Source organism: Eretmochelys imbricata, chromosome 6, assembly GCF_965152235.1.
Source record: "Eretmochelys imbricata isolate rEreImb1 chromosome 6, rEreImb1.hap1, whole genome shotgun sequence".
In the NCBI taxonomy this organism is placed as follows: domain Eukaryota; kingdom Metazoa; phylum Chordata; order Testudines; family Cheloniidae; genus Eretmochelys; species Eretmochelys imbricata.
Window position 1 is genome coordinate 28056452 of NC_135577.1, and position 22473 is coordinate 28078924.

At 43.1% G+C, this 22473-nt stretch overlaps 2 protein-coding genes across 4 annotated transcripts in view; both read right to left on the bottom strand.

Moving 5' to 3' along the window:
* Positions 1 to 533, bottom strand: part of CARS1 (cysteinyl-tRNA synthetase 1) — a 49684-nt gene extending 49151 nt beyond the window's left edge. Inside the window, exon 1 of one of the 2 annotated variants that reach the window (XM_077818294.1) lies at positions 314 to 533. In XM_077818294.1, the coding sequence (XP_077674420.1) occupies positions 314 to 338 (25 nt within the window). In that variant the 5' untranslated portion in view covers positions 339 to 533. The remainder of the gene's footprint in view (positions 1 to 313) is intronic. The other variant, XM_077818296.1, reaches the window with a different exon arrangement.
* A 4579-nt stretch (positions 534 to 5112) lies between these two features.
* On the bottom strand, positions 5113 to 20138 carry LOC144265581 (tumor necrosis factor receptor superfamily member 10B-like). Of its 2 annotated transcripts, none has more exons than XM_077818297.1 (10): positions 20074 to 20138; positions 16906 to 17011; positions 15271 to 15402; positions 14932 to 15043; positions 14199 to 14272; positions 13431 to 13550; positions 11911 to 11936; positions 9384 to 9713; positions 8812 to 8866; positions 5113 to 6958 (listed from the first exon to the last, which is right to left on the bottom strand). In XM_077818297.1, the coding sequence occupies exons 1-10, from the start codon at positions 20110 to 20112 to the stop codon at positions 6660 to 6662; spliced, it is 1293 nt and encodes a 430-aa protein (XP_077674423.1). In that variant the 5' UTR covers positions 20113 to 20138; the 3' UTR covers positions 5113 to 6659. The 2 variants fall into 2 exon arrangements, with proteins under 2 accessions (XP_077674423.1, XP_077674424.1); XM_077818298.1 differs by lacking the exon at positions 20074 to 20138 and adding an exon at positions 18003 to 19768.
* Positions 20139 to 22473: the final 2335 nt, after the last annotated feature.

Genomic DNA, 22473 nt, shown 5'->3' on the forward strand with positions numbered 1-22473 from the left:
CCCCACTGTGCCCCAGGCAGTGACCTCATGAGCCACAGTGACGGCGGGTGGCGGTGACATCACTACCCACGGCTACGGGTGCAATGACCTCACGGCACGTTGCAGCAGCAGGGCGCTATGACATCACTGCGCAGCCCCTGCACCGGGCGGCGAGGACGCCGGGACACTCGGCTCTGGCAGGGCACCAGGCGCGAGGACGCGGCGACCCGTTGCCATGGCACGGCGCACCTGCCCGGCGGGACCCCCACCGGCCCTGCACCTTGAGCGGCCTTAAAGGGGCCGCGCCCGCCCGAGCCCAGAACCTGGCACTTACTGGCCTCCCCGCCGGCTGTCGCCATCCTGCTCCTCCTCCTACTTCGTTCTGCCGCGTCTAGCCGACTCTTCTCACAGGCTGATGCAAGACCGCGTCCGGATGGAAAACCCTCACTCCGCCTCTCTACGACACTTCCGGTGACCGCAGGGTAACCGGGCAACAGGGAGAAACGCACCTCGGGGGCCAACGGAGTCACGTGACGGAGGGGGGGTGCTGAGACGCCGGTACTAGCGCTTGGTGCGCGTGCGCGAATGGGATTCACCGGTCTTCTCTGGCCTTGCCTGCAGCTCTGGGAGGCGGGGCTTGTGAGGTTCCGCCCCCTCGATCAGCTTGGTCCCTGCAAAGAGGAGGAGGGGCTGGCAAGGGAGGCTGAGCTCCCCTGTCCCTGCAAGAGTTAGAGCCTGGGAGCTTCCCCTACCCTGCTGCCCCTCCCCACTGAGCCAATGTGGGAAGGCCCTACACACACCCCAAGCCAGGAGGCCATGTTCTCTGCAGGGTGGGGAGTGCTGCCACCCCCAGCATGCTGAACCCCATGAGTCAGACTCCCTTCTCCCCCCAAAAAACTTGATATTGGCATAAAATAATGAGTTATAAATAATAAAATCATGGGTTCTTTATATTTGCCTTCTGGCTGCTAAGCCTTTAGGGCACCCTCAGGTCACATGTGCAAGGCAGCTTCTCGCCACAACCACAAAGGCTAGAAACGTGCATTTATTTTAAAACGGAAGGTGGGAGTCTCTCTGAATCAGGTTTCAGAGTAGCAGCTGTGTTAGTCTGTATTCGCAAAAAGAAAAGGAGGACTTGTGGCACCTTAGAGACTAACCCATTTATTTGAGCATAAGCTTTCGTGAGCTACAGCTCACTTCATTGGATGTATTCAGTGGAAAATACAGTGAGGAGATTTATATACACACAGAACATGAAAAAATGGGTGTTTATCATGCACACTGTAAGAAGAGTGATCACTTAAGATGAGCTATTACCAGCAGGAGATTGGGGGGGGGGGAAAGAAAATCCTTTCATCAGATGACTCCAGGAGCGGGGGCTTTAAGGAAAACACCAACTGTCATAAGAGTCAGGATAAAATCACACAAGAGTTGACACCACAGAGAATTCTAATTTCTATTCATCCAATTGACCCATGCCATCATGGTTGCTATAATAATGACACAGCTGCTTAAGGTGTTTAAGGTAAGAGCTGGTGGAGGCTGAATTGTAGAAGGCACTTGACTGACTATAGATATTCTGTGTGCAGAAGAGAACTGTTGTAGGCAGCCCTAGCACTGCAGGAATACTTCAACTCTGCAAATCCAAGCTGAAAGCCTGGGTTCATATTACATAGCTGAAAATTAATACAGATAGAAGTCAAATGGACAGATGCACCTTAATTAAAATACAGAGGAGTTAGATGCAGTGCAGCAGGTTTTGCCACATTCTGAGGGATCTAGCATGCCAGGGTCATTGCTAGGAAGATAAGGCAATGCTCTGTTCAAGTATGACAATTTCCCCATTTTTTGTGAAAAGTTTATTCAAGTCCAGATTTGTACTTATCTGCTCTCTTCTTCCAGCTCATCAAGAAAACATGCATGAGGTCTGATGTTGCACTCCATGTTTTATGAAAATATGCTTATGAATGTGAATATAATGTAACTGGAATATGCTTTATGCAAAAGGTCTCTTGTAAGGTATCAAAGGTTATAACCTACTGAATCTATTCCTATTTGTATGTATGTATGTATGTATGGTTCTTGTATCTGAAGCTAGAAATATGAAGTATAACTCTGAGGTCCTATTGTAATTATGCAAAGTGTAGGCCATTAATGGTGGCTTAGAATCTTGATGGCTCCCATTGATTAGGATAATTAGTTGTGAATGGGTTTATTTACCTGCAAGCCTTCCTATGTACCTGTGGGCCAGTCCATGGGTAATGAAGAATGAGGTCTCACAGGACATGTGACCACGTAACAGGATACCAGAATCCATCTTAAATCTGGTACTTTTCCATTTAGAAGGAGGGTGGGTACCCAGAGAGACAAAAGATTCCTGCCTTATACCAAAGCTGTAAAAGGGGGTGGAACAGAACAAAGGTGGCTGCCAGTCATGAGAACACCTCTGCTTTCCACCTAAGATGTCTGCTGGAACGAACAAGGACTGTACCAGGGGAAAGGATTGGGCTCAGACTAGGAAGGAGTCTAGTCTGTGAAAAGAAAAGGAGTACTTGTGGCACCTTAGAGACTAACCAATTTATTTGAGCATGAGCTTTCGTGAGCTACAGCTCACTTCATCGGATGCATACCGTGGAAACTGCAGCAGACTTTATATATACACAGAGAATATGAAACAATACCTCCTCCCACCCCACTGTCCTGCTGGTAATAGCTTATCTAAAGTGATCCACCCTCCACCCCCCCACACAAATTCACTCTCCTGCTGGTGATAGCCCATCCAAAGTGACAACTCTTTACACAATGTGCATGATAATCAAGTTGGGCCATTTCCTGCACAAATCCAGGTTCTCTCACTCCCTCACCCCCCTCCAAAACCCACCCCCATACACACACAAACTCACTCTCCTGCTGGCAATAGCTCATCCAAACTGACCACTCTCCAAGTTTAAATCCAAGTTAAACCAGAACATCGGGGGGGGAGGATGGTAGGAAAAAACAAGAGGAAATAGGCTACCTTGCATAATGACTTAGCCACTCCCAGTCTCTATTTAAGCCTAAATTAATAGTATCCAATTTGCAAATGAATTCCAATTCAGCAGTTTCTCGCTGGAGTCTGGATTTGAAGTTTTTTTGTTTTAAGATAGCGACCTTCATGTCTGTGATTGCGTGACCAGAGAGATTGAAGTGTTCTCCGACTGGTTTATGAATGTTATAATTCTTGACATCTGATTTGTGTCCATTTATTCTTTTACGTAGAGACTGCACATCCACCAATGTGATATATGCCATCATGTGCCAGCAATGCCCCTCTGCCATTTACATTGGTCAAACTGGACCGTCTCTACGTAAAAGAATAAATGGACACAAATCAGATGTCAAGAATTATAACATTCATAAACCAGTCGGAGAACACTTCAATCTCTCTGGTCACGCAATCACAGACATGAAGGTCGCTATCTTAAAACAAAAAAACTTCAAATCCAGACTCCAGCGAGAAACTGCTGAATTGGAATTCATTTGCAAATTGGATACTATTAATTTAGGCTTAAATAGAGACTGGGAGTGGCTAAGTCATTATGCAAGGTAGCCTATTTCTTCTTGTTTTTTCCTACCCCCCCCTACCCCCCCAGATGTTCTGGTTTAACTTGGATTTAAACTTGGAGAGTGGTCAGTTTGGATGAGCTATTGCCAGCAGGAGAGTGAGTTTGTGTGTGTATGGGGGTGGGTTTTTGGAGGGGGGTGAGGGAGTGAGAGAACCTGGATTTGTGCAGGAAATGGCCCAACTTGATTATCATGTACATTGTGTAAAGAGTTGTCACTTTGGATGGGCTATCACCAGCAGGAGAGTGAATTTGTGTGGGGGGGTGGGGGGTGGATCACTTTAGATAAGCTATTACCAGCAGGACAGTGGGGTGGGAGGAGGTATTGTTTCATATTCTCTGTGTATATATAAAGTCTGCTGCAGTTTCCACGGTATGCATCCGATGAAGTGAGCTGTAGCTCACGAAAGCTCATGCTCAAATAAGTTGGTTAGTCTCTAAGGTGCCACAAGTACTCCTTTTCTTTTTGCGAATACAGACTAACACGGCTGTTACTCTGTAGTCTGTGAAAGAAGCTTATTGGACCATCTCTGAAGGTGATGATTTTACCTGTAATCAGTTTCTTAACGTATTAGGCTTAGACCTGCAGGTTTTTGCTTTATTTTGCTTGGTGACTTATTTTGTTCTGTCTGTTATTACTTGAAACCACTTAAATCCTACTTTTTCATCCTTAATCACTTACTTGGGGTTCATTAATAAACAAAAGTGATTAATACCTGGGGGAGCAAACAGCCGTGCATCTCTCTCTCTTGGCGATATAGAGGGCGGACAATTTATTAATTTACCTTGTCTAAGCTTTATACAGAGTAAGATGGATTTATTTGGGGTTTGGATCCCATTGGGAGCTGGGTATCTGAGTGCTGGAGGCAAGTAAGCTGCTGAGCAGTTTTTAGTTAAAGTCTACAGCTTTGGGGGCATGAACCAGACCAGGTTACAGCAGGCTAGCATGTCTGGCTCAAAGGGCAGGACTCTGGAGTCCCAAGCTGGCAGGGAAAACGGGCTCAGAGGTAACTCCAGCACGTCAGGTGACAGTCCCAAGGAGGTCCCTGTGACCAAACACATCTCACAAGGAATCTAGTTTAGTTTGTTTTATCTAAGAAGTGGGGATGATTCCTAGCCAACATTATTAAAATTGCTTTCCCTTCCTTATCTATACTTGTCTGCCTTGGTAATCAGATACACAGCTGGTACAAATACATTAGTGCAGCTAAAACCTTAATGCACACAGGCCTAAAAGAGGCCGTGGTAAACAAATTGTGAATTTAATCAACAAGCCATCACTGAAGGGTGTGGGATATTATACACAATCCCATAACCACCACGAATAGTCACTAATCACTTCTTCAATTCAGTCCAAGGACAGGAAAAAGCAGACTATTAATCTGGCTAGCTCAAAGTATTTAACTCCCTAAAACAGAATTGCTCCAGTACTACTAATATTATTTTAAAAAGCACAGTCCCCAATTACTAAAAAAATCTTCAAAATTAGAGAGAGAATGAGACCGAATATTTATTCATAAATGACAGCACATTTAAAAGAGTGAAAAATCTTTTAATAGCAAAATATAAAGTACATCATAATAGGTATGAAGTAGAAATTCTATTTGCATAATTTTAAGATTGGACAATAAAAATACAGCATTTAAGAGTACTGTTAAAAACAGATGTATAGGCTGTTTATTGGTAAGCTGAGCCCATTCAAACAAAGCTAAATGCAAAGTTATACATCTAGGAACAAGAAATGCAGACCATACCTACAGAATGGGGAACTGTCTCCTGGAAATCAGTGACTATGAAAAGGATTTAAAGAAACAGCTGAACATTAGCTTCCTGTGTGATGCTGTGGCAAAGGGCCAATGTAATCTTCGGATGCATAAACAGGATAGTGAGTAGAGTAGCGGGGTGATTTTACCTCTGTATACAGCACTGGTGAGACTGGAATACTGCATACAGTTCTGGTGTGCACACTTGAAAAAGGATGTTGAAAAATTGGAAAAGTTACAGAAGAGAGCCACAAAAAATGATTCACGGGCTAGAGAAAATGCTTTACAGTGGAAGACTTAAAGAGCTCTTTCTTCTTATCAAAAAGATGAGGTACTTGGATCAGTATCCAAGTCACCTTCATGGGGAGAAAATACCAGGTACTAAAGGGCTCTTTCGTATTTTTCCTTTCTCTGCTAGATGAATCATGGCTAGAAGCTAAAGCTAGATAAATTCCAATTAGAAATAAGGCATAAATTCCTTACAGTGAGCGCAATTAGCCTTTGGAATAAATTATCAAGGGATGTGGTGAATTCTTCATCTCCTGATGTCTTTATTTCAAGACTGGATGCTTTTTTGGAAGATAAGCTTTAGCTGAACATAAGTTATTGGCTCAGTACAAAGGTAACTGGGTGAAATTTAATGACCTGAATTATAGAGGAGATCAAACTTGATGGTCTAACGCTCCATTCTGGCCTAAAACTCTACAAATCTCTTCATATTACAGTGTTCTCATAAGTACATTCTTCACTGCATATAAAAAATAAATTAAGATTCTGGATGTTGTTTGGTCCAGTTTATCAGTGCAGATAATAAAACGACAATATGCTTCAAAACCTTCAATGACAACAAATCACTCCATCCAGTCACTGTGAGGTTCCCCTTACAGTTCTCATTTCCCAAGACATAACAGTTTTCAAAGTTTATTATATAGTTTAACATACACTTATGTTCTTTCCTCAGCTGAACATGAAAAGGGTACCCAAGTTTATTTAATGTATTACAACTCAGGACACATTCTCAGTGAACACAGCAACTTGAATCCTTGTCTCGTTTAACAAATGTCAAGTAGAGTCCTGTAAGATACATTTCTGAGACTCCGCTATTCTAGAGGACACGAGTTGCAGTGAAGATACCCGAACTCATTTCTCTATTTGTTTTACCAGTAGTTTTTATGTTGATATTTTCAAGTTTTCTTAAACCAACAATAAAAAAAAAATGGCAATATGCACTAAAGCAAGGTTGTGCATAGAAACATATCTATAGAGTTTACAGATCCTTTTGGCTTTGGTTTTTTTGTTGATAATAGTATACTCATTAGTCTTCGGCCTCTAGTATAGTTATAATATCCTTACTTATTAAATGGTTTACTATGTTTTCATGAGACCTTCTAAGTCCTATATTCCATAGGCTATCTAATAATTTAATAATGGAAGCCTCATTTCCAAATTTGTTTCTCCAAATGATTAGCATCTGATAATATTGCTCTTCAATATTTGTTGGATGTTCAAAAGTTGTGTTATATATTTCATTATCTGTTAGATGAGTTCTCATAAACATGTTCCAGTTCTGTGATGGCACTTCTTTCATAAAATAATAAAAACTGTCACTTAGTGCTGGGGGGGAAAAAAAAAAAAAAGCATTGAATATTTTAAAATGACCATTTCTATAGATGCCTATGTTCACTTGTATAGGTTCTCAGATAAATCCAGGTCATTTGCCATTTTACTACCTTTCCCCTTTGTAGTTTAACATTCCTTGGCACATAATTTGATTTAAGGGCTTAAATAAACCCTTGAGAGTATTTCAGCAATATACTCCATTTCCTCCCACACTGCATTGTTGGCCTATACGGTATCTGTTCAACCAGCTACTGATAAATTGGGAATACAAATAGAGAGGTATGTTTTACTTTGCATGGCAGCTATCTGTAGAAGATGAAAAGCACCATTACATAGACTTCAGAAAACATCTAAACCTGAAATTTTCTTATGCCGTAATAAAATCATAACTGATTTGTTCTAAATGTAGTCATTTTATTCCTTTAATATACAATTTAGGTCTTGTCTACATAGTATGGCACTGTGCAGCAATGGGGTATGAATTCCTATGTGCACCACCGTATTGCATGGTAACTGGCCCACATAGATACTGCTGGCACACGCTAAAAGTTCCTTAATGTGGGTCAAATTGCACTATGTTAACGTGCATTAGGGACTTTTAGTGTGTGCCAGGGGGGTCTACATGGGCCAGTTAGTGTGAAACAGGTGCACTTTAGAACTTACACCCCTCTGGGGCACATTGCTTTACCATGTAAACAGGCCCCAAGTGTAAGACAGGAGCAGAGAGTATGATTTTAAAATCAAGTTGTACCCATATATTTTATGGAATCTGATTAGCATGACCTGAACTGTTTTACGTTAAAAACAAAAACTCATGTATACTATTGAAAGTCAATACAATAAAAAGATTCAGTTCAACAAAAGTGGTGAAGCCTGTCCTAAGTTAACACCCAAGGAACAGGTAACCAATTGGTTTCCTATTCAAAACCATCTTTTTAAAAGGTCAAAGATGTCATTATGCATACTTCAAAGTGGTCTCTTAAATGGGAGATTGTCTATTGAAGATGCCCTTTGTACAGATTTCACTGTAGTTTTAAGGTCCTTGTTCACTTTTGATGGATTTCTGATCACTCTTAGCAATTAATTTTACCCACCCATCTACACAACTATCAGTATGATATAGTTTGCCAAGGTAAGACTGGTATCACCAGTACCCTCCATCAGAACATGGTTTACTTCCTTCAGTGCCATCCACTATACTAGTTCACTGGTATCTGATACACCCTGGCATTTTATTTGTTTGAATGGTAAAGCTGCAGTACAAAAAAAAACACAAAACAAAACACACCCCTCTGTGTCCTTACATGGCATGCTACGGATTACACTGCTGGTACATAGATGGACCTTTTACTAGAGCATGATTAGCTCTAAAAAGCTACTGTTCCTAAGGTTATTGACACATATTCATGTGGTTAAAGATCACTATTCAGAGTATATGATGGGGGTGGCCTGTGATAGCAGGAAACTGGACTCTGCGACCCATAATGTAACTTCTAGTCCTATGTCTCATGTCCCTATGAATCCATTATGCAAAAGAGATGTCCTTCTGTATAAATAGTTATTTGCTATGAAATGTATGTGGGGGGGTGCGATGAGGTTTTTTTTGTTTTGTTTTTGAAGCAGTTTTTTAGAAGTACAAAAATAATTAAAATGCAGCAAACAAACAATCTGCAGTTTAGAAGTGCTAATACAGTAAGCAGGACAAAATTTTCGTAAACATTTATACAAATATCTATTTTCTCATTCAGCTATGTACAATGAATTCAGACAGTCACATTTTGCCCAGTACTCTGCTGACTATTACCAATTTTAGATCCCTAATAAGGTGGGCTACTTGAACTACTCACCTTCTCGAGAAAGCTCTTTAACTTTTATATGAGGCCTGGCTTCAGAATCCCTGACCTGCAATATAAACACCCATGTTTATTCAAACAGAAAACATTTTTTGCTTATTTATAATCACTATCCTTGATCTGGTGATTTGATTTCACAGTATCTATAAGGTAGGTCTGAGAATTCAAAAGTTTCACAGAATAAACTCAAGTTCAAACACCTGAATAAAACTGCCCAGCCAGAAAATCCAGCTCTGCCACTAGCTAATAATCCCTTAACAAGAAAAGTGTCTTCCCTGTTGGTACTAAGCAGTGGAAAGAAGAGTATAGCAGTCACTTAATTAAACAATGTTTCTAGGTGGACTGGATGAATGATGGAAATTTCTGATACCACCTCAAACAAACATCCAAATTTAAGATAATGCAAAAGCATATTTCATATCCTTTTGGGGGGTGATGGGGGTCTATTTTATTACCAATTCATTCTGCAAGCCAGGGAGCTCTAGATGTTAAAAGAAGAAGCTATTACCTTTCTTCCATGAAATTACACAACAGATTTCATGACACACTGAGCATTTCCCACTTACCGTCTGAGATATGGACATCCCACCATTTGACTGCCCAGGGTGGGAGACAAAATTGGGCTTGTCTGGACGCTTGTTTGGTGCTGAATATCCTGCAGTCCTGTGGTAAGACTCTTCCCATGAGTTGTTTTCACCATTTAGAAGTAGGCCACTTCTCTCAGAAAATGCAACACTGGTATCCTCAGGCAATTCATTTCTTAGTAGAGAATCAGGACTATTAACTGCTAAAACTGGTGGACTCTGAACAGAGTTTTGGATCTCTAAAATGGGTGCACTAGCATTAGCATTCTCCATTTCTGGTGCAAAGAAAATTTCAGTGCTATCCTCCGACTCCTGTAAGGAATAAGAGTGACTTATTAAAGAGTGCTAATTAAGAGTGCTTTATTAAAGCATACATAGCTTTGTAGGCAAGCTCTCAAGAACCTTGCAGTCCAGGGGTGGCCAGCCTGTGGCTCGGGGGCCACGTGCGGCTCTTCAGAAGTTAATACGCGGCTCCTTGTACCGGCACCGACTCCGGGGCTAGAGCTGCAGGCGCCAACTTCCCAATGTGCCAGGGGTGCTCACTGCTCAACCCCTGGCTCTGCCACAGGCCCTGCCCCCACGCCACCCCTTCCCGCCCCCTCCCCTAAGCCTGCAGTGCCCTCGCTCCTCTCCCCCCACCCCACACCTCCTGAAAACCACGAAACAGCTGATTGGGAGGTGCAGGGAGGGAGGGGGAGGCACTGATCAGCGGGGCTGCTGATGTATTACTGTGGCTCTTTGGCAATGTACATTGGTAAATTCTGGCTCCTTCTCAGGCTCAGGTTGGCCACCCCTGTTGCAGTGGAAGAACATTTCATACTTAATGCCTCATTGTGAGCAAGACATCCCACATAAAAATTCAGAAGCTACAGTGTTAACAAGTGACAAACAGGAGCAGCGTTAATCACTAGACCTTTACAGAATGGCAAAGAAGTTACATGTGAGCTTCTGTAGTTAGGCAAGGAGAGAGCCACATCTGTTGAAAATAGGATTTTTTTTATTTTTCTTTTGTTTAGGAAAAAAGGCTACAATAACTCCCTTGTCACTAAACTACACTCTCCAACCACATAACCAACCCCATGCCAAGTGGGCTGAGGGGCAGGGAGGTGAGCTAGCCACATTTGGTATTAACTCTGAAGTTTAACAATTGCATTTTAAAATGTAAATATTAACTATTTCACTGCTGATCATTTTAACAGAGAGATCTGCTCTGGGCCTGTGAGAACCTGAGCAGAATACTTCCACAGCTCTTACCACTACCCCAGTTTAACCCTCTCTCTGCATCTTTATCGTAACCTATTACTTTGCTAAGCCTTTACAGAACACACAAAATAACCCTGCAAGTTCAGAACAAAAACAATGACAAAACACAGCTGGGTGCTTAGATAGTTGAGCCACTTACGATGGACCTCAACTGTCACACACAGTTTAAAGTGACCGACTTCCCTAAGGCATCTTGCAGAATTGAGGTGGGGCTGTTTTTTTTTAAATTTGTCCTAGAACAGCAGTTAATAAACAAATGCCTTTGAACTGTGTCTCTTACTTTAAGTAAAAGTCTGTATTAAAAAGGTAACTAAGACAGTCTTATCTGTGCCTTCTAATGATATCTAGTATTAAACTTTAACCCAAATATAAAAATTGAAGCTCCTTACATACCTAATGGAGAAACTGAAGATTTTGCCAAAATTCCCTGCAAATTACAATTTTCCTTAAGCAGGTTGTCTTTAAGTAAGAGGTGCAGTTCTTGGCATGTCAATATCACAGTGATATTTACAGCTGCAGTATCCCAAGCAGAGCAGCAAAAATGATGGGGCTATTATTTATCTGTATTGTGACAGCGTTCCAAACACCAAGCATGGATCAGGACCCCATACAGAGACTGACTCACAAGCAGAGATTAAGGGTAAAAATCTTGGTCACTTTATGAGTTCTAACAACCTCAAATGGAACTACTCGTGTAAGAACACCAGTTATATTTAAAGTGAGAGAAAGAAGCTAAGCATTTACTAATGGTTGGGTGCTGAGGGAGGATATAACTATTGATATACATCTGAAGAGTGTAAACCCCTAATACGTAAGCGGAACTATTTAAGACATTACAAGAGGATAACTAGAAATAATGGTATGTAGTTAATGAAATGAATGAAAAAGTTAGGTTATCAGGAAAGGCTTCCTGACAGACATATTAGAGCTCTAAAATATTCTTCCAAGGGAGGTACTGGAAGCTCCATCATATCGGGCATTTAAAACTAAACAAGACACTAAAGAATACATTATATGGTAGAGAACAATCCAACATTAACAGGAAGTGAACTAGATGACATAAAAGTTTTGGGGTTTTGTATGAAGTGAAGAAAAGTGTCCCAATACACAACAGCAAGCAGGGCAGAGAAAGTGACTAAAGGTGTGCATCATCTATAGTTAAACAGTTTCAATTTAATTTAAAAGAACTTTTATGCAATAAACATACAGGTAAAAGAAAAGTGGCATGTGTCCAAAGGAAACTTACCACATCTTTTTCTGCATCTTTGTTTTCTGAAACGTATGAAGAATATAAATTAAAATCTCTCTACTAAGTTATATTGTTTAAATATAGCTGAATTAGTATATTGGTTACATTGCAGAACTCTCTGACACAGATTCTCAATCTCAACCAGAAGTTTAAATGTAGGTAACCTGTAGAGCAGGCTGACAAGTTCAAGGAACTGAATGACTTCCTTCTGGCCAAATCTACTGGAGCACAAATGGTTGGGGCATACTGTATGTACTAGATAGATATTAACAGAGTTCTATTTGGGGTCTAGTTCCACTTAATAAGCCCAGCCAAATTCCACTTTCCAACAAATAAACATTATCTTTTCTGTTAATTGTAGTAATCTATTGAGATTCTATGATCTTTAAAATGTTTTAGGCCTCAGTTCCAAAAGCTAGTCAGAGACCTGGTTTACACCTGAAACTTAGGGCACCACGCTATATCACTCAAGGCTGTGAAAAACGTCATGCCCTGTGCAAAATAATTAGATCAACCAAAACTCCTGCTGTAGACACAGCTAGGATGGAAGCAGGCCCGCTGACAGCAATTCCGGGCCCAAGGGCAGAACAGTCAATGGGCCTCCAAGCACACACAAGCCACGCCTGCGCGGACACGTCTGCCCGACATTTGGGCAGTGCTGCACCTGTGCTGGCTGGTGCCCAGCGAGCTGCCGGCTGTGCTGGCCGGACATGCTCTTCCGGCATGGCCAGGGCTTTCACATGCCTGCCCAGCAGGGTTGCTAACTCTCTAATTGCACAAACCCAAAGATCCTTGCCCTGCCTCCCTCCTGAAACCATGCCCCTGTACTGCCCCTTCTCCAAGGCACTGCCCCATGCTCACTCCATCCCCCCTCCCTCCATTGCTTGCTCTCTGCCAGCCTCACTCACTTTCACCAGGCTGTGGCAGGGGGTTGGGGTACAGGAGGAGGTGTGGGGTCAGGCTCTGGGAGGGAGTTGGGGTGCGGGCTCTAGGCTGGGGGTTGGAATGCAGGAGGGGGTGCATGCTCTGGGAGGGAGTTTGGGTGTGGGCTCTAGGCTGGGGCAGGGGTGCAGGATGGGGTGTGGAATTGGGATCTGGGAGGGAGTTTGGGTGTGGGGTGCAGGCGCTTGCTGGGGCAGGGGTGCAAGAGGGTGTCAGTACTTTCCTTGGGCGGCTCCTGAAAGCGACTGGCACACCCCCCTGGCAGTGGCTCCTAGGCAGGGGGCCCAGTGGGTCTCCATGCGCCGCTGCCCACAGGGACCGCCCCCGCAGCTCCTATTGGCCACAGTTCCCAACCAACGGGAGCTGCAGAGTCAGTGCTTGGAGTGGGGGCAGCGTGTGGCAACCCCCTCCCCAGGGACCACGGGGACATGCCAGCTCTTTCCAGAAGCAGTGCAGCAGCTCGGAGCGAGGGCAGACAGAAGCCATAAGGACAACCTCAGCTTTTAGTTCGTTTAGCTTTGGAAACTTGAGTCTTTGTGTATCTCAGGTTATCCATGGAAAGGAATTTTAATTACCTTTATTTGTTTTATTATATGATATCCTTTTCCTAAGGAAGAGAAAAAGAAGGCACCCAACCACAAAAAGAACGAACATAACGATGACCCCACCAATCCAACCTGCAGCATTCGCAGTCCCTGCAAAAAAAAAAGCAAGCAACCTTGAAATACTAAAGCCACTCATAAGACTGTTTTTGCAGTGTAAGAATGTTGATGCTGCAGATAAAAATGGAGACCAACGCCTGTGAAATTCAGCAGTTTGTTACAGTGACACCTCTAGTCTCTGCCCCAAGAAAGCCACAATCTCTCAAATATTAATACACCATTAGGGTATCTAGGTGCTGGTGTGTGTCAGTGCAAATTAAAAGCTAGTAGAAGGGCATCTACAGGGGAAAAGAAATTCAATACATTTTATATCTTTTCAGATTTATGCCACAATACAGATATTTTTCATGTTTTAATACTTAACTGAGTATTCGAAAGGCATGCTACCTATAGCTTTAAACTGTGTGAACGTGACACTTTGGAAAGGCGTGTCCACTATGTAATCCTTTCCACCAAGACAAGTCCCCTGTGCTAGTTTAAATATCACCACAAATATTGGTTGGTTACACAACTCACACTTGGAAAGTCTTTGTCTCCATCTAGCGGCTGCTAGTGTGAATTACGTGGGCTCGTCAAACACTTAACAGTAGGATTTCAAAGCCTCACTTTTATACTCTGCTTCTGAATTACCTACAGAGTCAGAAAGTCATCAGACCTCCCTTAGCATAGTTTATACTGTACCTATGGGAGGATGGCCACACTCCAGGTCAACTGTAGCATTGCATTTTTGTACAATTTCTTTCCCTTCTGGGCACCTAAAATTGATGATAAAAATATAATGGTTACGCAATCAAATCTGTACTCGTGCTCACTCCTACTCTCAAGGAATAATTTATATACATGGACAGAATGTGCAAATTTAAAAAAAAAAACTGTCTTTTCTCACCAGTCACTAAGAAAGAGTGCTTGAAAAACAGAAGAAGAAAAAAGGATGCTAGAAGATTATGTGGCAGCACAGCAAAAACACAGACGCCCACGGGGAGAGATTAACGTACACAAATATTTATTCAAAGGGAAAAAATACTGAGAAGAAGTGTTAACTAATCACGTACTTAATTAGTCTCCTTCAACAGTTGGCCCCTTGTTATAAAATTCTGGGTAGCTCGACTGACATTAGCTGTCCTGACTGGTAGCCGTCCAAAGCCTATTCAAATGTGGCAGGTGAAGGAATCAGGAAATGTTTGTGTACAGGCAGAAGCCTCAAACAGGACAGCAGTACATTCAGTTCTAGGCGCTGATCCTGCAAACACTCAGGCATAGGTTTAACTTCAAACGCACGAGCAGCCCCGTTGACTTCAATGGGATTATTCACGTGTCGAAAGGTAAACATGTGGGTAAGCATTTACAGGAGCTAGGTTCTACTTTTGACTGTACTATATGGAAGGCAACTGCCTAAATCGGATCTTATACGTACTTTGACTTGCACCTGTAACACATCTCACAGTCCTGAGTCGGACAGAAATAGCCTGGCTTGCACTGACATTCAGTATCGCTCATCGAAGTGCAGGTGTTCACAGTTACTTGATCTGAGAAAAGTAAGTTAATCATATAAATTACAAATGTAATCCAACTGAATTTGCGATTCCTTTTCTACCAAGCATCAGTTATTTAAAAAAGCGTAAGTGTTTTTAAATCTATGAAAATAAGAAAGGGGATTAAGACAACAGATTTTTCTGCGGAACAAAGACCACCAAAGCTTTTGCCCAAAACAACCCAACTGTATTTACAGATCAGCCCAAGCTTTGTACTATACCTTCTTTGCACAGTTTACATCGAAGGCATTCATCTAGGCCATTTGCATGAGCAGTATAATCCTCTCCATCTGTGCAAGGGTAACAAATTCCTTTTGTATGTGGAACCTTGCAGTGTTTACTAACATAAGTGCCTGTATAAAGGGAGAAGCAGAAATTCAACACTAAAGCTGTATATCTCAGGTAGTATTAGGATACAGTTAACTGTTATTCAAGCATACTGCAACATGACTCCTTTCAGCCACTCTCCTTGCAAGGAGTGGAGCTGAATGAGATTAAGTATACACAACAAAACCAGGAAGAACACTTAGACGTCAGTGGCCAGATAACATTAGAAAAAACACATAAATAACTAGTAATAAGAGGCCAATAGGCTTGCGGGTTTTCCTCCTCTATAGATAGAGGGGAAAATGTTTTACAAAAATTTCCATCAATAATAATTCCCTGTTTTTTTGTCATTTTTCTGAAATATTCTACTAATAAAGATGCCTGTATTTTTCTTCTCCAAAAGGAAGGTTTTAGCAATAAAATAATTGTTTCAATGTTTTTCTTAGTTCTATTTGGACACGTATTCACGTCCCTATTTATTAATAAGCAGTTTGTCATAGTTCAGCACCACTAACAGTTTGCGCTCAGAACAGGCTAGGAATAGATTAGTGAAAGTGCCTCAGGTGAGACTGATGTGGTAAATAAAGTATAGGGGAGCTCATACAGCTCTAGCTAACGCTCTCTGAAACCAGTGTCATTAGCTCCTCACTTTGAGTGAAATCCACCCCACATGAGGCCTACACTGCACTTAAATCTTACTTGTGGCTCCGCTCTTGCAGTTCATACCACATGGGTGAACTGTTGAGAAGCGCTCAGATAGGCCTCTGTGCCCATCTGCTATCAATTGCACAATCAGGGCCTAAGTCCTTAAAACTGGGCTCAAGTCACATTCAAATAATGTATATGCCTTGTTCAAGGTCTCTGTGCAAAGGCAAATTTGACACTTGAGTACTAAATTCACTCACAAGGTTTAGAAAATCCACAGGGCAAACCTGATGAGATTATAACAAATTGAGGTTAGAATTCGCTTAGCTTTGTGCCAAGGAGCAAAGGGCCCTATAAAGAATGAATGAATTTTACACCCATCTCCAAGATGGACATGCATATAGTTTACAAAATAAAGAAAAGTTTTGCATGTTGATTTAAAATACATAAAATTTCTGCTGACTATCAGTACCGAGTGTTTGTATCTGACAAAGCATTATTACGATTAGGTGATGCTGGGGGAATAAAACGAGTGGTCAGGGCATTGGTTCAGTTTTCAAGAGTTCAAACAAAGCTGTTTAACTTTGAACAGCTTCCTTCAGTACTGACGTAGACTCTGCCTTTTATAGCATGCCCACGTTTCTTGACCGACTGCCAAGGTCACCCAGGCACACCCTATTTAGTGGAAGGTTGGACACCATTCCGAAGTGAGCTGCACCGCTGAAGAGGAGGAGGAACAGCATAAAATGGCCCTCTCTGGCTTTTGCAAACATGTATTGTTCTTTCATTGGTTTTATCTTACAGCACAAAAACCAACCAGCACAATCATCATCTCTGAAAAACGCTTTGTTAGCCAAGTGAACTACAGATCACTAAGTGCTTACCAGCAGGACAGTATTTACAGCAGCAGTCTTGATGCAGATATTCTCCATCACCACAGTTGTGGCTGCTGGGCTCGGCTCTACTCTCAGATATTGCTGATGATTGAACCTATGGAAAATACACTGCAATGTGTCGAATCAACAACCCCCCACCCGCCCCCATGACATTGAACATCCTGCAGCAAAAAAAAGCTTCAGGATCAGACTTCAAAGAGAAACTGCTGAGCTTCAGTTCATTTGTAAATTTGACACCATCAGCTCAGGATTAAACAAAGACTGTGAATGGCTCACCAACTGCAAAAGCAGTTTCTCCTCCCTAGGTGTTCACACCTCAACTGCTAGAAGGAGGCCTCATCCTCCCTGATTGAACTGACCTCGTTATCCCTAGCCTGATTCTTGCTTGCATATTTATACCTGCCTCTGGAAATTTCCACTACATGCATCTGACAAAGTGGGTATTCACCCACGAAAGTTTACGCTCCAATATGTCTGTTAGTCTATAAGGTGCCACAGGACTCTTTGCCATTCTCAGTGAGAGGCCTATGGACATACTGGGTTATTCTAAAGACTTCAACAAGAAATAGAGGAAATACAAATTCCCTCTTGCTAAGCTTTCAAGTCACAAGTAACTGCAACAGTTCAGTAAGGGTAAAACAGCATGATAGGGGCATGAGCAATTTAAAAAAAAAAAAAGAAAACACCACCAAAACCCATCACACTATAATCTCAAGGTGGGCTTTGTTTTTGCAAGAATGCTTAAAGATTTTTTTTTTTTTTTTTTTTTTTTTTTTAAGATAAGGCCTGTTCCCTTTCCAGCGTATAAAGGAAGCCTGAAAGGAGTTTTGGGGTTTTAAGATTTTCTCCCCTCCCACAACTGTGGAAGAGTCAGGAATATCAAGTTTGGTCTTTCTTGATTTTGCAGAAGGACCCACTGGGAAGGCTTGAGAGCAGGTCGATTGTGTGATCTAGTACCTCAGCAGAAGGAGCAACAGCGTTAACTCAAGTTAAATAAATGTTAAAACAAACGAACAAAAGCAACATGAAAGTGTTTGATGGTGTGACTAGAACTCCACATCTCTTTCACTATTAGCTCTCATTACCATTGCTTTAGTTCCGCAGTCTTCCAGCCTACCAAGGACCTCAATTTCCAGTATGAAAAAACAAGAGGGAAAAAAAAGTATCACAACTTTCACACAACATACAGAAGCAAAAAGGGGCAACCCTCCCCAACTTCCCTCTCTTTACAGGTGACCTATAATACTTCTCCCTGCCTTTCTGTACTAAATATACAGTACACCCACATCTCAGGCCCATAACACACACTCAGAAACTGGATCCCTAGCAAAAGAAAAACTGCTACTAAATAAAATAAATAATAAATACACACTTCGGTAGTACCTTTCTCCTGAGGATCTACATGTTGACTTTAAAACACAAATTAATTAAAAGTCCTTTCAACATCCTATGCAAGGAGACGAATATTAATCCCTACTTTACGGTTAGGTAAACCGAGGCACAGAGCTGTTAAGCAATATGTCAATGACTCATGATTTTGATTTTCAAGAGGAAAGATGGCCCAGGAGTTAGTGCTCTAGCCCAGGATTCAGGAGACCTGGGTTCAATTCCCTGCTCCAACACAGCCCTCCTATGGCACACTGGACTCAGTGTGTGTCTTGCGGCTGGTCTATGCTTCAGCATAGACACTTCCTACAGCAACAGGAAGGGTAGTTAATCCACCTCCTCAGGAAACAGTAGTTAATTTGACAAAAAAATTGTGTCTCTCTGTTACCTTGTGCTCCTCCATATGTCTGTTGGATGCATGTGTTTGTCTCATCACATAGTTAGATTGTAAGCTCTTTGGGGCACAGACCTTCCTTTTGTTATGTGTATGCTATACAGAGCAGAGCAAAAGGAGTTCCTGATCCCTACTTGGAGCCTCTATAGCAAATACAAGCAACATAGCAAGGCCAAGCTAAATCGTAGCACGAACTGTGAAAACAGAATTTAGGAAGCTTACATTTAAAACAAAAATCAGGGACTATCCATTTCTGACCCCTTCCACTGATCGATGCTTTATCAAACCCCTCTTTCTCTGAAAGAGCTTTCCTTTCTGAAACATGTAGGATCAAGAGAACTTAGAAGTTCTCCTTTTATCACTGCAACAGCTACAGAGCTAGTAATAGGCTCCCCATGACACCCAGGAAAGGGCCAGTTTGGCATTCCAGAGTGTAGCACTGTGGAACCAACGGGCATATTGAGACCAAATCTAGGGGGTTGCTGGTCTGAGCCCAGATTGCTTCTGTGACTCAGATGTGTCTGATTTATGAAAAGGGAAAGGTGTGAATCTGGCCAGTTCCTGGAGCTGGGAGGGCATGCATTGTGTCCTGGCAGGCTAGCACACATCACTGATGTCTTCTACAGCTGGGAATTGATGGAGAAATGGTCTGAACACTTGTGATTAAGGGCCAGGCCAGGATTAGGAGAAGCCAATTTCCTGTTTCATCTCCACTGATTAGCAATCAAGCCAGCTCCAGACACACCTTTGCTCTGATGCAGAGAAAAAACGAAAACTTTGATATTATCTCCTGGTCCCCTATAAAACCAAGCCCACGTGCCTCATGACTAAGGTTACCAACCAATACTCCAGAATAGTCCTGGAATCTCCAGAAATTAATGATTCATCTTTAGTTACAGATTAGGTCATGTGATGAAACCTCGGGGAAGAGGTCCAACCAAAACTGGCCACCCTCCTTACGGCTCAGATCCGCATTTCAGGGGGTTAGTGTCTGTTGTTTGAAAAGTTTTTCTTAAAGCCAGAGAGACCCATCTCCCCCCACACACACTCCCATCCCCCAAACGCAGGAGAGACTGCACCGGCTGCCGGGAAACACCTGGCCACAGCGGATTCCGCCTCCCCCTCCCCCAAACCCTTTTCCGCCCCCCAAGCGGTGTCGCGCCCCCGGCGCCCGGAGACGCGCCCGGAGCCCGCAGGCAGGCGGAGGGAACGATGCCGGGAGTTCAGCCAGCCCGACCGTGGGCCGAGGCAGGGCGCGGGCAGCCGGCGGGCGGGGCTGGGCGTTCCCCGGCTGCCGCTTGCAGGGGCGCGGGCAGCCCCCCTGCAGTGCTCCGGGGCCCGGCGATCAGCACGGCCCGCTGCCCCCCCGCACTCACCCCCAGCAGCAGGAGCAGCAAGAAGCTCCCGGCTCCCATGGCGCGTCCCGGGGAGCGGCTCGCGGGGCCCGGAACCACAGGACCCGGCTCTCACGTCCTGGGCGGAGCCTGCGCCTCTCCGGCTGCTGCCCCTGATGTAATTAGTCGCCCTAGAACCACCCCGCCGGAAGGGCGCTGAGCCAGGGCGCTGGAGGGAGCCTGTCCCGCTCCCCTTCCCCGGCTCCCGCCGCGAGCACCAGGGACCCCGGCTTCCACCCCTGCTTTTCTCTGCATAAATAAGGGAACACAGTTCTGAGTGATTTTCTTTGGCGGCTCCCCGCCCTTGTAACTGCATCAAACAGGCAAAATTAAGGATCCACTCGCCCCTCCCTGCTTTCCTTAATTTATAGACAGCCCCCCTCCCACTCCCTGAGCGGAGGGTCTTAACTTAAAATTGCCTTCCCTTTTTCCATTATAAGTATCCTGGCTAATATAATGAATTCCTGGGGTAAAAACGGCACCTGGGGCTACTGCTAGCCCAAGAACACACGGTGCAGGGAGCTTTTTTTTTTTTTCAAACATCAGAAATCCTTCTTTCTTAAACAGACCCATGAGCTAGCCTTTCTGCTGAGAAAACAGCCCAAATGAGGAGGGTGTTATATACTGAATTATACACTGTCTTTAATGAAGCCTATGGGCTTTTGTCACTGCTCATAACTATCGATAAGCCCACAACCCTATTAAGAATAGGGGCACCATCATGCTACATGCTGAATGCAGGTGTAGACAGATGCAGTCCCTGATTCAAAACAATGATAGTGTAAGAAGCATGCTGCAGTTGGGTTAACTGGGCCACCAATGCCATGTCCACACTTAGGGAAAAGAAAAAGTGTTAAAAGAAGATTGTTTATCTGTAAAATCCTAGTGTAGATAGGACACATTTTAGTTTCACTTCAGGGTAGCTGGTTGAAATGAACATGCCTACTTTTCCCTAGTGTAGATGTGTCCAGAAATTAAGTCACAGCATTGTTGCTGAGAACTTTTCACGATGCAGAAAAAATGCCCCAAATCCAGGGTTACAGCTGCTTATAGCTGCAGTGAATTTGACCCCTGACCTTTAAGGTCAGAGCATATTCACTTAAAAAAAAATTCACCAGATACTAAATAGTAGCTACTTTTGTCAGATAGCAAGTACCAAACCTGAGAGGCAAAGATATATTGATCTCACATTACCTTGCTATGGCTCATGCAACTGTGATGTCTGTGGGAGAGGCCTATCATAGAATATTAGGATTGGAAGAGACCTCAGGAGGTCATCTAGTCCAACCCCCTGCCCAAAGCAGGACCAACACCGACTAAATCATCCCAGCCAAAGCTTTGTCAAGCCGGGTCTTAAAAACCTCTAAGGATGGAGATTCCACCACCTCCCTAGATAACCCATTCCAGTGCTTCCCCCCCTCCTAGTGAAATAGTGTTTCCCAATACCCAACCTAGACCTCCCGCACGGCAACTTGAGACCACTGCTTCTTGTTCTGACCACCCACAAAACAGGGTCATTAGAGTATAGGACTCAATATGACCAGTTGTCTAAGGTACTTATATGGCTCCCATTGCTGGAGTATTGGAGCACCTCACAATTCCCCATTTTTACAACTGGAAGGGAGGAAAGAGGCTAAGTGACTTACCTAAAATCATTCAAACAATTCAAACACTTGTGGCAGAGCAGGGACTTGGAACACCAGTTTCCTAAATCCTAGATTAGTGCCCTAAACATTAGACCACCTTTCTCCTCTTCTTTATACACTTTTAATCTCCTCTTTACAAATTAAAGGCCTAATGCAACTCCCATTAAATTTAATGGGAAATGGCTCAGGCCTTAAAGCCACAAATCTTGCAAACTCTTATGCCGAGCCAACCCCACAAGAGGACAGTGAGCTGTATTCTTTTAGTCCTTTTTGCACATTAATCTCAGAATTGTGTATTAAATGCCAAGCAGTTGCACTTGTACATTGCACTTGAACACAAGGGGACTTCGCAGCAGTTATTGATAGTAGGATTTGTACTGCAAAACTTTTATTATGGATGGGCGACGAGCTGCTTCCCACTTCTAAACTGCATGAGAAGATAAAAGTACACTAAAATTCCCCAATAGTACTTTTCAGTTTAAGCAATTCCTATGGACATATCAAGCAATTGTGAAGCACAGGAAAAATGGTAGGCAAGGCATTGTTTCAACTGTGTCCATTTTGTCATTTAATGCGAGGGATTATCCTCTGTGAGGGTGGAATAAGTAGTGCAATATAATGCCATGGCTTTACTCTGATCATGTCTGCCTACACTGGCTAGCCCCAGAAACAGTAAAATCCTGAGATTTAAAGGTGTGTCTCCTCTAGTTTGCATGGAAGGGCCTTGTACTTTTAC